This window comes from Poecilia reticulata, linkage group LG13 (assembly GCF_000633615.1).
Source record: "Poecilia reticulata strain Guanapo linkage group LG13, Guppy_female_1.0+MT, whole genome shotgun sequence".
NCBI lineage: Eukaryota > Metazoa > Chordata > Actinopteri > Cyprinodontiformes > Poeciliidae > Poecilia > Poecilia reticulata.
The window spans coordinates 28,584,591-28,599,102 of record NC_024343.1 but is presented as its reverse complement, the minus strand read 5'-3'; the positions used below and the strand labels follow the sequence as shown (position 1 = coordinate 28,599,102).

General features: G+C 38.5%; 1 protein-coding gene across 5 annotated transcripts in view; it reads left to right on the top strand.

The window, feature by feature from the left end:
- arhgap42b (Rho GTPase activating protein 42b) overlaps positions 1-14,512 on the top strand; it is a 115,177-nt gene that overhangs the window by 92,768 nt on the left and 7,897 nt on the right. For 3 of the 5 annotated variants that reach the window (XM_008426418.1, XM_008426415.2, XM_008426413.2), the window contains 14 exons: positions 782-886; positions 2,989-3,118; positions 3,470-3,570; positions 6,084-6,193; positions 6,687-6,743; positions 9,485-9,563; positions 9,836-9,875; positions 10,208-10,270; positions 11,576-11,650; positions 12,095-12,179; positions 12,377-12,435; positions 13,294-13,399; positions 13,501-13,660; positions 14,213-14,363. In XM_008426418.1, the coding sequence (XP_008424640.1) occupies positions 782-886; positions 2,989-3,118; positions 3,470-3,570; positions 6,084-6,193; positions 6,687-6,743; positions 9,485-9,563; positions 9,836-9,875; positions 10,208-10,270; positions 11,576-11,650; positions 12,095-12,179; positions 12,377-12,435; positions 13,294-13,399; positions 13,501-13,660; positions 14,213-14,363 (1,321 nt within the window). The remainder of the gene's footprint in view (positions 1-781; positions 887-2,988; positions 3,119-3,469; positions 3,571-6,083; positions 6,194-6,686; positions 6,744-9,484; positions 9,564-9,835; positions 9,876-10,207; positions 10,271-11,575; positions 11,651-12,094; positions 12,180-12,376; positions 12,436-13,293; positions 13,400-13,500; positions 13,661-14,212; positions 14,364-14,512) is intronic. The other 2 variants (XM_008426417.2, XM_008426416.2) reach the window with 1 other exon arrangement.

The following is a 14,512-nucleotide window of genomic DNA, read 5'->3' as shown; positions in this document are numbered from 1 at the left end:
CTCATTTTTTTTCCCCCTGTACACTCAAGGAGGCACAAGCAGGTAAAATTGAATCAAATTTCAGCTGTTAAATAAGACAAGTGCTTATCGAACTCACTTCACTACAGATGTGGGGAGAGAACTTTGAAAAGATTAAATTCTCTGCATGTAAATCCCTGAAAAAGTGTCGGTAGCAAACTTTTTAAAAAAGAAAAAAAAAAAAAGCTTATTTTCCATTTATTTACATCCTCTGGCATCAGCCCACATCCCATGCCAGAAATGCAAATCTGCAGGTAGATGGTGAGGGGGGGGGGGAATGACAGGGCTCAACCTTAGCTGTGATGAATTCAGGCACAGATAAGGTGCTTCATCCTGGTTCATTTGATATACCAAACCTCAGCCTAGAAATCAAATCAGCGGTTGTGTCTGAGGATTTGACTGAGTGCAGCTCCATGTTTGTGGGATCCTCTGTGCTCAAGATGAGATCAGTTTTTTTTTTCACTCCTGATACAGTACTGGAGGATTTTTTTCCCCCTACAGTGGTCAAGGATGGTTGTGTGTAATACAGAAACCAAGATCAATATCTGTCTGCTATAAAAAGCAAAAACTTTCATAAACTTTTTTTTCCTCTACTGTCATCTTCCATGGAGTGTTATAAATACATAACTTTGTGTAATATAATCATTTAGTAGCAGCATCCAGTACTTTAATGTTGTCAGCTTTATATTTAAAGATTCTCTGACACATTATGAAGCTCAATAATGTTTATTACCAAAAACTAAACCATGTTTCCTTTTTCCAGCTCTTGGCCTTTCTTCAGGGTTTGTTTACATTTTACCATGAAGGATATGAGTTGGCTCATGAATTTGAGCCGTACAAACAGCAGCTCCAGTTCAACCTACAGAACGTAAGTCTCTGCACCTCAAAGGGTTATACACAAAGGCAACCAGCCACATAATCAGACTCTGCGGCTTATCTTACCCAGATATAACAAGCAGAGCGCTTTTTCTTTCCCCACTGTGTGATGGCATAGAGGACAGATATTTTCAGGGCAGCGTTGCAGGCAGTTACAGCGGACCATTTAATGGTGCTGTGTCAAAAAACACTTAGGAGTTGAAAATAAAACTGCAGCCCCTGCCACCGTTCCTCCTTCCATCACTGCGACCTCGATGCTTTCAGCCCGAGGGTCCAAATTTTATTTCTGACCCAAAATGTCAGAGGCATTGCTCTGACAATTTTCACTCTATAACCCTCTCTCCATGTCTTCAGATGCGGAGAGCACTAATAGGAACTGGCAAAGGTGAGGCTGTCGCAGCATTCTGCTCTGAGATGTGAAACAGCCTCGCCTTCACCTTTTTAACTCGAAAAGAAAAGAAAATAAAAGAAAAGAAAAGAAAAGAAAGCAGAATCTTTTTCCTAAGTTCAAATCAACTCAAGCATATTTTTGAATATATTAATAAAATATATTTCAACATGCTGTTAATTATTCTTCCCATGGGTGTCTTCATGCAGCTGCGCAAATTGGAGACATTTGTCACACTGCTTTAATTTAGGCACAGTGAGGGAATTCTTCATGCCAATAAAGTGTTTTGCAACAATCTTCAAACCCCTTGATCTTTTTCTTTTTTTACTTTTGTCACATTACAGCCACAGCCTTAAATGTATTTTTTTTTTCTTGTGAAGGACATGCACACTGTAGTACATCAGTGTAAAGTGGATGGAAAATAGGAAATGGTTTTTGGAAAATTTTACAACTAAAACTCTGAAAATATTTGCTGTGCACTTGTCATACAGCAGAGAGGTCAGGGATGAAGTTGTGGAGACGTTTAAATCAGGATTCGGTTATAAAGCAATTTCACAAGCCTTGAAAATCTCAAAGATTTGTCATCATGAAGTGGAATAAAAGAAGGGACATCAATAAACCTTCTAAGGTTTTGCTCTTTAACTGAGATGCCAGGCAAAGAGAGAATCGATCGTAGAAGCAGCCCAGGTGCCTGCTGTAACTCTGGAGGAGCTGCAGAGATCCACAGCTCAGAATGGACAATCTGAGTGTCAAAAGTCGGATGCTACACATTTCCCTGAACACACCGTCCCCACAATGAAGCGTGGTGATGACATCATTCTATTGGAAAGAGAAATGTTACAATGTCCTTTTGTGATTGTTGTGGCCTAAAGTTTCAGGTTTTGCAGCACATTTTTTAAAATGTTGTGATCGAAGTTGCATGTTTTTTTAATTATTATCTTTGCCATAACATGGTTTTACAAAGAAGTTGAAATTGCTGAACATAACTTTCCGAACAAAAAAGTATTAACTTTTTTGTTAAAATACTTTTTTGTATTTTAACAATATACAAAAAAGTATTTTTTTTGTATTTTGTTAAATGCAAAAGAACCAATGATATGTTCAAGTACATTCTTGAAATAGCACCATTAATACAAATACAGTCATGTGCTGAAGAAGGATGAAATATTTCCATACTGGTCATTCAAGCTAACATGAACTGTATATACAGAATAAGCACATGGTTTTTGAAGAAAAAGGGTAAACATTAGTGTTTATTATCACACATGCCTTTAAGAGATGTTGTGAAACAGAAAGTTAACAAGAGGCCTATGAGGATTAGTCAGAAAAGGGAGAAATACAGAAAACTTTAAGGTGATTGGTCAGATTTGCAGAAAAGTTGACGACTGGTGAAAACTGCAAGTCTGTGCAAAATTTGTCAACGAGTGAACTTGGCACAGTCAAAGTCCAAGACTTCAAGTTGGTAGACATTCACCAAAACACTTGCAGATGCATTTGCTGCTTAAGTTGGTTCTTTAGTTCAGTGTACTGGCAATTTTATGTTTTTATTTAAAAATATGAAAACAATGTATAAGTTTGATTGCATTTTACAATTATGCAACGATGTGTGTTTGTTTATCCAACAAGAGGCCAATGACGGAGTGTCTGTGATTGCAAACGTTGTGTTTTGCAACTTTGCATAATCTTGTTTTTTTTTTCCCACATAGACAAGAAACAACTTTGTGAGCACCAAGCAGGAAATGGAGAAGCTGATGAACAGGATAAGGTCTGCAGATCAGGACTACAAACCCCCCGGCGAGTGGACGATGGAAGGCTTCCTGTACGTCCAGGAGAAGCGTGAGTCCTCCCATCAGTCCACTCGGACTCCCTCACTCCCTGCTTCAGTTAGAAGTGCGTCGTTTTAAATCCATCACCATAAACATGTCTCCAGCTTTCCCAGGCCGCCGCAGAAGTGATCGTTTCACACGAGGCTCTGTAATTCATCCTGTTTACGGATTCACTTTGATGCACTCTCAAAAGTGGATGCGTGTTGGGGGAGTTACCACAAATAATAGATTTTTATCAGCAGCAATAAACAAATTTGGATTCATCACAACTTCATTGAATTTCTTTTGAAATCCTTTCAAGAAGGCCTGTGTTTGAGAGCAAAACAGTTTGCCATTTTGTCTCTCATCTCTCCGTCCCCAGGTCCTCTGGGATGCGCCTGGACGCGTCACTACTGCGCGTATGACAAAGGAAGCAAGACCTTCACCATGAGCAACACGGAAAACAAGTCAGCCGGGAAACAGGTAGTTCAGCTTAGTTCAGTTTGCTTTCCTTGGGTTGTAGATGAGCCTGATAAAAGCAGAGAAAAAGGGGGGGAGGAAACGGAGCAAGTGTAATCTGTGTGGGTGAAACAAAGTGCCTGCTTGATTCTCCCACAAGGGAGGAAAAAGGAAGCTGTCAGAGTTACTTAATTGACTTGGAAAACAAAAGACTTGTTAACTGAAGGAGGGCCTGAAAAAACGTAGACAGATACCAAAACTTTTTAATAAAAAGAAAAGGAAACTCGAGAAGCAAAAATAATCATTAAACAATGAACTTTTGCTGTTTTTTGTGTGTGTGTGGGTTCAGGATGTACTAAAAATGTCTTTTGATATTTCAGACAAAATAACCGACTGTTCTTCCACGTTTGTTTAGGCATTTTACTATTTCCATTATTTTAGTGATGTAATATGTATGTGGAAAAAAGTAGCTTTTTTCACACATATTGTGAAAGAAGACTTATCCTATACATTCAACTGAAAAACAAATCTGTTTAAAACACAATGTAAAAAAACTATAGAGTAACCTGATTGTATATGTGTGGAAACTAATCCTTTGTTCACGTTTCTGTGATTTATTTTCAGCATTAGCAGTAGTCTATTAGCCTCCCACATCATCCCTTGTCAATATTTTCCCACTTTGCCTTGCAGAAATTCTGCAAATATATTAGAGTATGAGGGGTTCCCTCATCCACAGGTTGTCCCAAAGATTTTCTTGTCAGATTTAATTTTAGACTTTTGTTCCAATGTTTCGAGACATTTTCCCCTCGAAAGTCTGTTTTCCTTTGACTGAGAAACGGAAAAATAAAATCCACCTTTGTCTCCAGATTTCTATCGGAGACCTGATGGCATTAATTCAACACTGGCTAATTTATAAAAGGGTTTTATGTTTTGATCAACCTTGATAGAAACCTGAATTTTATCTGCAAAAAAAAAAAAAATAGGGCTGCCACAACTGTGTGTCACTGAAGGCATGGTGTGTTTTCAATGAAAGTTTCATGAAACCTACCATTTGAAATTCTTGATCCAAATCTTAATCTGACTCTCATCGGACAGTAACACATACTTGGGTTTTAGGAGATCTTAGCCAAGACTTATAATTTTCTTTGGAAGAAATAACTTCTCTTTTCCAGTCCTGCTCTTTAGTCCAGGAATGAGAAGAATGCAGAAGACTGTTGTCACACGTAGAGCATAAATAAATAGTCGTCGGAAATTCCTCCTCTGAATCTGTTTGGAACTTTTATTTAAACTAAACTTTAAAAAAAAAGGGTATGATCTGACTGATCACCCTGTCGTCGCCTCTTTCTTCCCTTCTTTTAAAGGACTAAGTTATCCTAAGCTATCTCTGTGGTTAAGCTGCTACAGGTTTAGGCTGCTAGAGGACAAACTGACAACTTTTCCTCACTTTCTTCTTCTACTACTCTCCAATTTGCACCATAGTAGCTCCATGTCTCCATGTCAGAAAACATTCACTGTTAAAAGGGCTTTACTATTTCTAAAATAGTGAGAAAAGTGCATTTTAAACTGCTTTTATTATATTATCTCTCTGCATTCCTTGGAGAATGCAGGCCCCACATTTAAAGGTTATAAGCAGTCAATATCTAACCTGCTGTAGATAACTTTGGTTTACTTTAAGACAGTCGAAGTGTGCTTTTGGTCTTTGCCTCTGTCAGACTGGCTGTCAGCTGCAGCCTCTGAAAGGGACCTGCTAATCAGCATTTACACAACATGAAAGTTACCTTCCACAGGTAAGATATTAACTTTTTATAACCTTTCAGCCGGACCCAGCTTTAAAAATCCTGAGTTGTCCATTCCAATGAGATTTCCAAAACATCTCCCACCATTTCCAAACCCAACATGCTCTGTAGCGGACTGGAGTTAAAAGCACAGAAGGAAGAAACCGGAGCAACTAAAGCATTCAGACTTCCTGTCATCCGCTGGAGTTGGCACTCAACTTTTTTTCTGCTCTGAAACAAGTAAAGCTGCAAAAGTACATATTGATGGAAAATATAATAAACACTCCACACCAAAAGTCTAGTTCTCTGCTGTTGCAGTTTTAATGAATTACAATTTAGCCCCAAATTAGCAAAGAGAATCCCTCTAAAAAGTATCTATTTTAATAGTTCACACACTAACTATACCTTAATGTGGATTAATACACACAGTGTATGAACTTGATTGTTTGCAAAGGTCAGGCAATATCGTGTCAAGAAGCATTATGCCTACACGTTTCAGCTTCTCAAATTGCATTTTCCTTTGAATATTTTAAATATTTTCTATGAAGAAAGCCACAAATAGTTTGAATTCCGCTAATAATTTGGACTTAAACAGCCCAGAAAGTCTGTGAATAGGCGAATCCATGAAAACTGAAGGGGGTCATCAGTCAATTTGCCGTTGCCTCTCTATTGTTTCCTATTTGTGGTGATGAAAGATCAATGAGTTTTGTCGTGTTGTTTTCTTTTCTCTTTGTGTGGATCTGTTTGTATCGTTCCTGTTAGAATGGCCTCGTCTTGAATCAGCCAGAGACTTTCAAGCTCAAGTCCTGCATTCGGAGGAAAACGGACTCCATCGACAAGCGCTTCTGCTTTGATATCGAAGTGGTGGAGAGGTCCGTGAGACATATCCATGAATTTTTGTTGCCTGCATAGTCTCGGGGCATAAACAAACCGTGATAGTTAATGCTGTTTGCATCACCAAGTCCGTATGGTATTTGTTTTTAATATGTTGTTAGGCAATATGTTGCCTAACATACTGAAATACCAGAGGATTTATGTAAGACACACTGGCAAAGCACCTTTTTTTTTCTTCCCTCAGTTACACTTGAATTCCTAAGATCCTGAAGCTGCATGTGGAATGTTACGTTCTCATTATGTGTCGTCTTGAATCTAATGTATGTTACATTTTGAATGTTCTGAGTCGATTAACATCTTCAGAGAGTTCATTTTAACCATGTCAGAGATCTTCAGCACTGTTACCGTCCTGCATGTTCCCCATGTTCTCCCCGCCCTCTCCAGCTCCTGTTTGCTTGTACGTCCGCGACATCGGTAGCTGTAGCGTTTTTGAACCCGTTCCATCTTTTGTCTGTGTCCGTGTCACTGTAGAAATGACATCTGTCGAGGAACTCTTTTCAGACCACTTCAGTTTTTCTGTAAAGTCCGGTATGTGAACTGATCGGAAAAGATGCATGAGCTGCATGTGTGCATGTTCATCTAAAAACTAACTACCGCTGTTGATCACCTGCCCTTAAAAACATTAGAAATAATTATAAACTACATACTGCATAAAAATATAAATACATTTTCTTCTTACTGCCTGACATTAAGTCAGACTAAACTTTACTCTTTTTAGATCAAGTACATTTACTATAACTGTTTTTGTTTGCTAAATGCCAGAATTGTGGGAGAGATAATTTAAGTGTCGTTAAAATTCTTCCTTCATTTTCTTAAAATTTGTTTCCAAGTTATAACTTCCTTTTCACTGATATCTTGAGATGTTGCCTCGGTATTTCTACACAACACTTCCTCAACATGGCGCTACATTCATACTTCACAGTTGGGATGTTCTCAGGTTGCAGGTTCTCCCCCCTTTTTAATCCAAAAGTTTAATACAAAATTACACCCAAGAACAAATCAGATTGTTGAGATCCACAGTTAGAGTTCCTGATATTTTTAAATACTTAAAATACATACGTATGTTATGGTTTAACCTATCAGAAGCTTGCAAAGCCATGATGTCATCTTGGCTTCCCCAAAGGCATCTTGATATTTTGAATTTGAAGTCTATAATCAAAGATTCTCTATCAAATCTTTTCTCTCATTATTCTGGTGCTTAGCAATTATAAATTATTTTGTAACTAATATGAAATAGAAGCATTTTTTTTGTGGAGAAAAGATTGTGTTTCCTACAATGCATAATACAGTAATAAAACTGCTTATGTAAATGTATTATATTTCTAATTATCACTGTTGCTCTTTTAACACTTAAAACATAATTGAAAGAAATGGAAACGTTAATCGCTGATAAAAAAATTTTTTTAAAAAGAGATATTTATGTTGCCCCTCTGGGAAGATTTGCTATTGATTCGTATTTATTAGGCTAATTGCTAATCCCATTTCTCATTAAAACCTACCGTAGAAGAGAATAAGCCTTACTGAGACTCTTTCTGCTTAATAACACACCCCTAAATGACTAAGATGTCTGCTATGAAGGCTTGAAATGAACTAATCATGGAGATCCACACTTCAGATAATAGAATTTGCCCATCTTTTCTCTGTGTGTAAATGTGCAGCAGCTGCTTGCCCAGCACTGCTCACCCTTGGTGAGTGTTGCTGAGCAGTTTATTTGCAGGGCAACTCATTTATCTTGCACTTCGATGCACCAAGGTGCCGGCCCCAGGCATAAGGACAATGCAGGCCAAGTTCCAGTCAGATTTTAGCTCATCCATTTATTCTCGTTATATCCCGAACACTCTGTCACACCTATGGCCCGGCCGTAATCAAGCCGGCCGTCTGATTCTGGAAGGGTTTATTTGTCCATATTACTGGGGATTGATAGGGATTTTCACAGCAGGAAAATACTTTCCCAGATGTTCAGATGGGAACAAAAATATATTATCTTCATGAAATCTTATGCAGTTATTAATAGCCAAAAAGATTACAAATACATTTAGTTTGTAACACAAACCTTTTCAGAAGCTCAGCCAGTTTAATTCTAAAATCCCACCGCTTGTTTTTTTATTTAAAAAACATGTTTCTATAAAGTCACAAATATGAATATTTCCTTTCTTGCACCAATGCAAATCCAAATCTGTCTGCTTAGTAATGACTGACCTCCTCACTGTAGTAAAGTAGATTTGTCTCCATGCTGGTACTAACTGTCACTACTGGGTGGGTTTTTTCCACCGTAATTTGATTATGCCACTGCTACAGTTCAAATTGAGAGCAAATAATGCTTGCATGAGTTTTAGATCGGCAGCAGCACATATTGTGGTTGTAGATTTTAATAGTATAGACAGAGACAAATTTATTGGCACCCCTGTTAAGGTGTGTAAAACAAAACTCGCCTTTTGTTGCCGCAACATAATTTCTCACTTTTATTTGAGTGCATTTAATCTTTGGAAGAAAAAACATTCAGATCATCTAATACACTTCACAGCAGGCAGGTTTTTGTTTTTCATTATTTGCTCCCTGTTAAATCTACCCAAAGTAGTTTCGACAGGCTACAGAGGAAGCTCTTGGTAAATATCAGCAAAGTTGAAATGTTTACCTTTGTGACACTAGGAGAAAAATATTCATTTTATTTTACAGTAGCATGTACGACGTGGCATGTGTGGCGACATGATGAGTCCAAGATGCCACTCTGTGCTGCAGGTCTTCATCCTTGTTCACAGCTCAATGCAGTTGTTTTATACTTTTTAATTAAAGCCCCGTCTTTCCCATGTGCAGTAAAAGACACATTCACATATTCCAGGAAAAGATAAACTATTGAGGTACATATAAACTCATATGAAGTATAACTTAAAATAAATATTTAGCAAATTGCCAGAAATATTTTTAAAAAATTATTTTTTACCGACTGGATGTACTCAAGTATAAGTTTGCTGGATATTTGCTCATTTTTTGCGTATCTTTCCCAGGGGTGCCAACAGCGTTTTGCACACGCATGTTGGGTGCAAAATGTGCATCACTCTAACTTAAAGACATGCGGCTTTTAGCTGGGATTGGATTGTGAAGCACAGAGCCAAGTGAGGACACAGTTTGAAGTCAAGCATTCGCTCACGAGCTATTTTAGTAACAGTAGTCCTTTTATAGATGAATCAGCCAGTGTAAACACGGTCCGTCCAAGGGCCCCACAGCAATGAGATCATACTGAGACCAGCTTTTCTCCTAAAACCTTCCAGGCATGGCGTAATGACGCTGCAGGCGCTGTCAGAGTCCAACAGAAGACTGTGGCTGGAGGCCATGGATGGCAAGGAGCCGGTGAGGATCTCTGTCAGTTCATCTGTAAAATATTTATTCTGTTCATGGTATTTTTTGTTTTGTTTTTTTGGCTTCTGTGTTTAATTGTTTTGTCTGATCAGGCAGTTGTGCTACCGACTGATTTGTCTGCAGCGCCCTCTTCTGGTGGCTTGCAAAGCAAAAGAATTTCACAGAGAGCTTATAAGCTTTGGGGCACTGGAACATATCTGGGTCATTTTTTTTTGTACATGTAAAAGCAGTGAAGTAATGACTTTCTTCCAAACTTTCTGCAGATTTACAACCTGCCAGCCATACTAAGCAAAAAAGAGGAAAGTAAGTGTGTTTTTTTATTTTTTTATCTTTCCAAACCCTTTTCATCATTAAACTACATATATTCATGCTTGATAATAAGTTAATAGAGTCACCACGCATAAATAAACAAGTAGGTTTCTTTCTTACTTATAGCTATGTCTTCTCATTAACACAGTTATTCGGTATTCGCCCACTCAGCTGACACAGCAGAGCCTTCCAGCACAGAAGCTGTATCTTATTAATCGTGTTAGTTTGAGCCAAGGCATAAGGGAAGGCTGATTATTCCTATGTGATATGTAGTTAACCCAGCCACTAATTGACATGTCAAACCCCCTTTTTGTGTTATGTTCCAGCGTATCTTAACGAGGCAGGTTTTAACTTCGTGAGGAAATGCGTTGACCTGGTCGAGACGAGAGGTGAGGCATTTAAATCCCCTCAGCTTTCATGTGTCGAATTACTCGAACGCTGCCTGATTAATTGACTTTGTCCATTAATATTCATTCTAATACAGTGAAATGGCATGCCATCCACGATTACAATTAGCGTTTTTTTATATTTTGTAATGTTACAACCACAAACAGTGTTTTGTTGCACATTTATGCCAGAAGCCAACACAACATAGTATATTTTCTCCATATTATTCATTAATTTATAAATGTTTCCAACTAAATATTTAAGAAGGAAAGTAAATATTTAGTTTCCAAGCTAACTTATCTCCAAACTTACTTGGAAAACTAAATATTTAATTCACAAGCTAAATGTTTAGTTAGCAAGCTAACGTTAAACGTCTATGGTAACTGGACAAGCTGCAGGGATCCACAGCTGGTGGTGAGGGAATTCTTCTAACAGTATAACTTTTAGTTGTGCAATCCACAATCTGTTTGTTATGGAAGACGTGCAAGAAGGAAACTATTCCTTAACGAAACCAATAAGATGTCTCATTTCCAGTTTGCCTCCAAAGACTTGGAGGGCCCATCAAAGATGGCTTCCTCTACAAGGCTTATGGAATAAAGTTCCTTTGGGGAGAAAGAGCAAAACGTAACTTTTTGGCCAAATCTGGAGAAGAACTCTGATTTTACATCACCCCTGAACACACCTTCCCTACAGTACCACAAAGTGATGGAAACATCAAGCTGTGGGGATTATTTTCTTCCACAGAGAGAGGGCAGATGGTCATAGTTGATGGGGGGGGGGAACACAAGGCAGCACTGTTGGAGGCTGCAAAAGACTTGAGTTAGAAGCAGAGGTTCACTGTCCAGCAGAACAACAGTAAACATGAAGCCATACATACAACAGAATGGTTTAGATCCAAGAATATTCCTGTGAGAAAATGAACCACGTCCAGAAAAACTGTGAATAAGTCATGAAACTTGAAACTTGACTTTCATAGATGCTCTCATCTGCATCCAGTCTGAGTGTACCTCAGCTGGTCTGCCAAGAAGAATGAAACAAAAAAATGTACAAATACACTCACTAGATGTGGTTTTACATCTAGTGGAGGTCAATGCAAATGTGCACCACACTTTTCAGACTTTTATATTTTGGAAAATAATTATTTTACATACACATCACATACACTTAATATTGGTTTATTACATTAAAGCCCAATTAAACAGATTTGATGTTTAACCAAAGGAATACTTTTACAAAGCACTGTAACTGAACTTGCAGTCTGTTTATTTCAGTGAATTAATCTTTATTTTTTTTCCATTTCCTCCTAGGCATCCATACAATGGGGCTGTACAGAATTGGAGGGGTAAACTCCAAAGTACAGAGGCTGATGAGTACGGTCTTTTGTAAGTCATTTCATTTTTTTTCAGTTAAAATTGTAAATTAATCTCTGTGAGTTTAGAGCCTTTGCAAACATGATGCAGTCTTCCAGAGTGAGGAAAGAGCTCCTCTCTGTGGTCAGACTGTGTAACTGCCATCTGGGCTCCTTTTATCTCGCCCTTGCCTCATTAAATTACCCGAGGTAATCCTGTTTACACACATTCTACACACTTGAACAGAAAATGTCACCAAAATCCCTCTAAAGCTCGAGCTCCATCTCAGTAGGGTTGCACATGTGTGCTTTAGGTTTTCCTCTCGCGACTCTTTATCCAAGGAGACAGTCACTATTTTAAATACCCTCTTTAAACATCAGACTCAAACGTCAGATCCTGTTGGTTTCATGCTGGCAGATTGGAAAACAATCACTGTGTTGGAGCTATAAAAAAAAAAATAAAGCTCGTTTTCATCAGCTTCCAAGGCACCTGTGGATGTGGAGCTGGATCCTGAGATGTGGGACAACAAAACCATCACCAGTGGTCTGAAGAATTACCTCAGGTCAGCTCGCCTCACCAGCTGCATGTCCCTAACTGTCAAAAGTGATCACCGCCTCCATTATGACTCTGAGAGCACCCTGCTGTTAGCCATGCATTCAGAGCTATCACTGCCTCACACAGGAAGGTGCTGCATTCACAGGTCCAGTCTCACCAAATAACAGTAAATTATAACTGGACTTTGTTTTCCTGCCCCATCAGGTGCCTCTCTGAACCTCTCATGACTTTCAAGCTGCACAAAGATTTCATCATGGCTGTCAGTAAGTTCCCAACAGGTTGGGTTATGAACACCGCTGAAGGTTTCCACACCCTTAAGATCGTTTCTTGTTTTATTACAGTAGCATATTTGCACACAGACAGATTTTAGAAAAATCCAGCTTAGTGGTTCTTAGTATTCGTGTTTAAAGATCTGATGTTTGTTGTAGAAAAAAATGAAAAACTAATGAGAAGCAAACGATAAGAAATAACAAAATCTTCTTTTTTATCTAATTTGTTTATAACTGACAAGCACCTTTGGCTGTTTTTTTGTTTAACAGTAAAGTAACATGAACTTTCTGAAATTTTGTCAACTCAATAATAATTTGACCCCTTAATAAATAAAGGCCCTTTTTTTACTGTACTTCACAGCTTTTTTTTCGTCCCATACTGTTGGCGTTCCTCAATCACTTGCATGTTGTTTACAGAAATAAAAATGTTTGGGGAGGAATTCAAGCTTGTAGCTTTTATGCCTATAAATATTCCATTTGAACTGATATTAATATTGCATATGTCATAAAAGACGGAGCAGAAGAAGTTTCCCTCCCAGGCATTACTTTAATGTTCTGATTTTGGCAAGAATCAAACGAAGAAAAACTTAAACATTTAAACCTCCCCCCTTTTTTTTAGCTCAGAGGCAGGCAGTGCCACGCTGTGATTTTCATCTCTCTGCAAGTCTGAATGATCAAAAAAAGATATTTAAAGTATAGAAGAATGCTTAACTTGATCAATGAGATCAAATACAAGGAAAAATAAGTAATAGCAAAAAATGAATAAGGGAAATACTGGATAACTGACAGAGCTTTGGGAAAGTTTCTGATCTTATTGTGTGCTGATTCCACACATTTGTTGCTCTTTCTCAGAGTCTGATGATCAAAACTACAGAGTGTGCGCTGTTCATGCTTTGGTTCATAAGCTGCCGGAGAGGAACAGGGAAATGCTGGAGTTACTGATAAAACACCTGGTCATGTAGGTGTTTCTGTAATGAAGCAATTACACAAAAATGTGACCTTTTGAGAGAAGAAATGAAGACAGAAAGCTAATTAAACTCTCTTCACATCGGCATGCAGAGTTTCTGCACAAAACCAGTCCAACCTGATGACGGTGTCCAACCTGGGTGTTATCTTCGGGCCGACGCTGATGCGGTCGCAGGAGGAGACGGTGGCTGCTATGATGAACATCAAGTTTCAGAACATCGTGGTGGAAATTCTGATCGAGAACTTCAACAAGGTGAGAGATTTTTTTTTTAACTTCCAACAGAAATCCCTCTTATTAACAATTTAAAAGCAATAGTTAAGTATATGTAGTTAAGACATTTTACTTACTATATACCTTATACAGCAACCTTCCCAATCACTGGGGCTCCCTGGTAACAGTTGCTATGGAGACATGGTGACTCCAAGATGCCACTCAATGCTACAGTTTGGTGGCATCTTGGAATCATCATGTCTTACTCAGATATTTCCTGATTTACAGTTTACTTGACTGCCATGTACTTTTGTCTTTTGCATTTTGAACTCTGCTAAAAGTATCGATCCTTCCTGTCATGTTATATTCATCCGTCACAGAAACAGGAAGTTATTTCCTCACTAACAAAGATCAACATTTACATTTTTCAGTGGGAAATGATGTTCCTCCAATAAAATATGAAACTTTATGTCCACTTTTACCAGGGATGCTAATAATGTCACGTATTTGAAGTTCGCTTTTCACCTGTTAATCAATGTAAATGTTGTGTAGATTTTTTTTTTTAAGAGTCAGTGCTCTGCTCTGGGTCTTCAGCTCTTTCACCAGCCTCCTGATCCCAACGTGCCTCTGCCGCAGCCGCAGAGTCGGACCGGCTCCCGCAGGAGCAGAGCCATCTGCCTGTCCAAGGGGCCCCGCAAGCCGCGCAGTCTTTACGCCCCGACGCTGTGCCTGGCAGATGCAGAAAGTGAGTACCATCGAGGTGATTACTTATCACCGCAGGTTCTCACACAGGACGTCAGGCCAAAACCTGTCAGTGGGCTTTAATTTCCCTCTAACATATGCACGGGTTTTGAATAATTACTTTAGGAATTAATTATGTGGAATTAAAGTGTT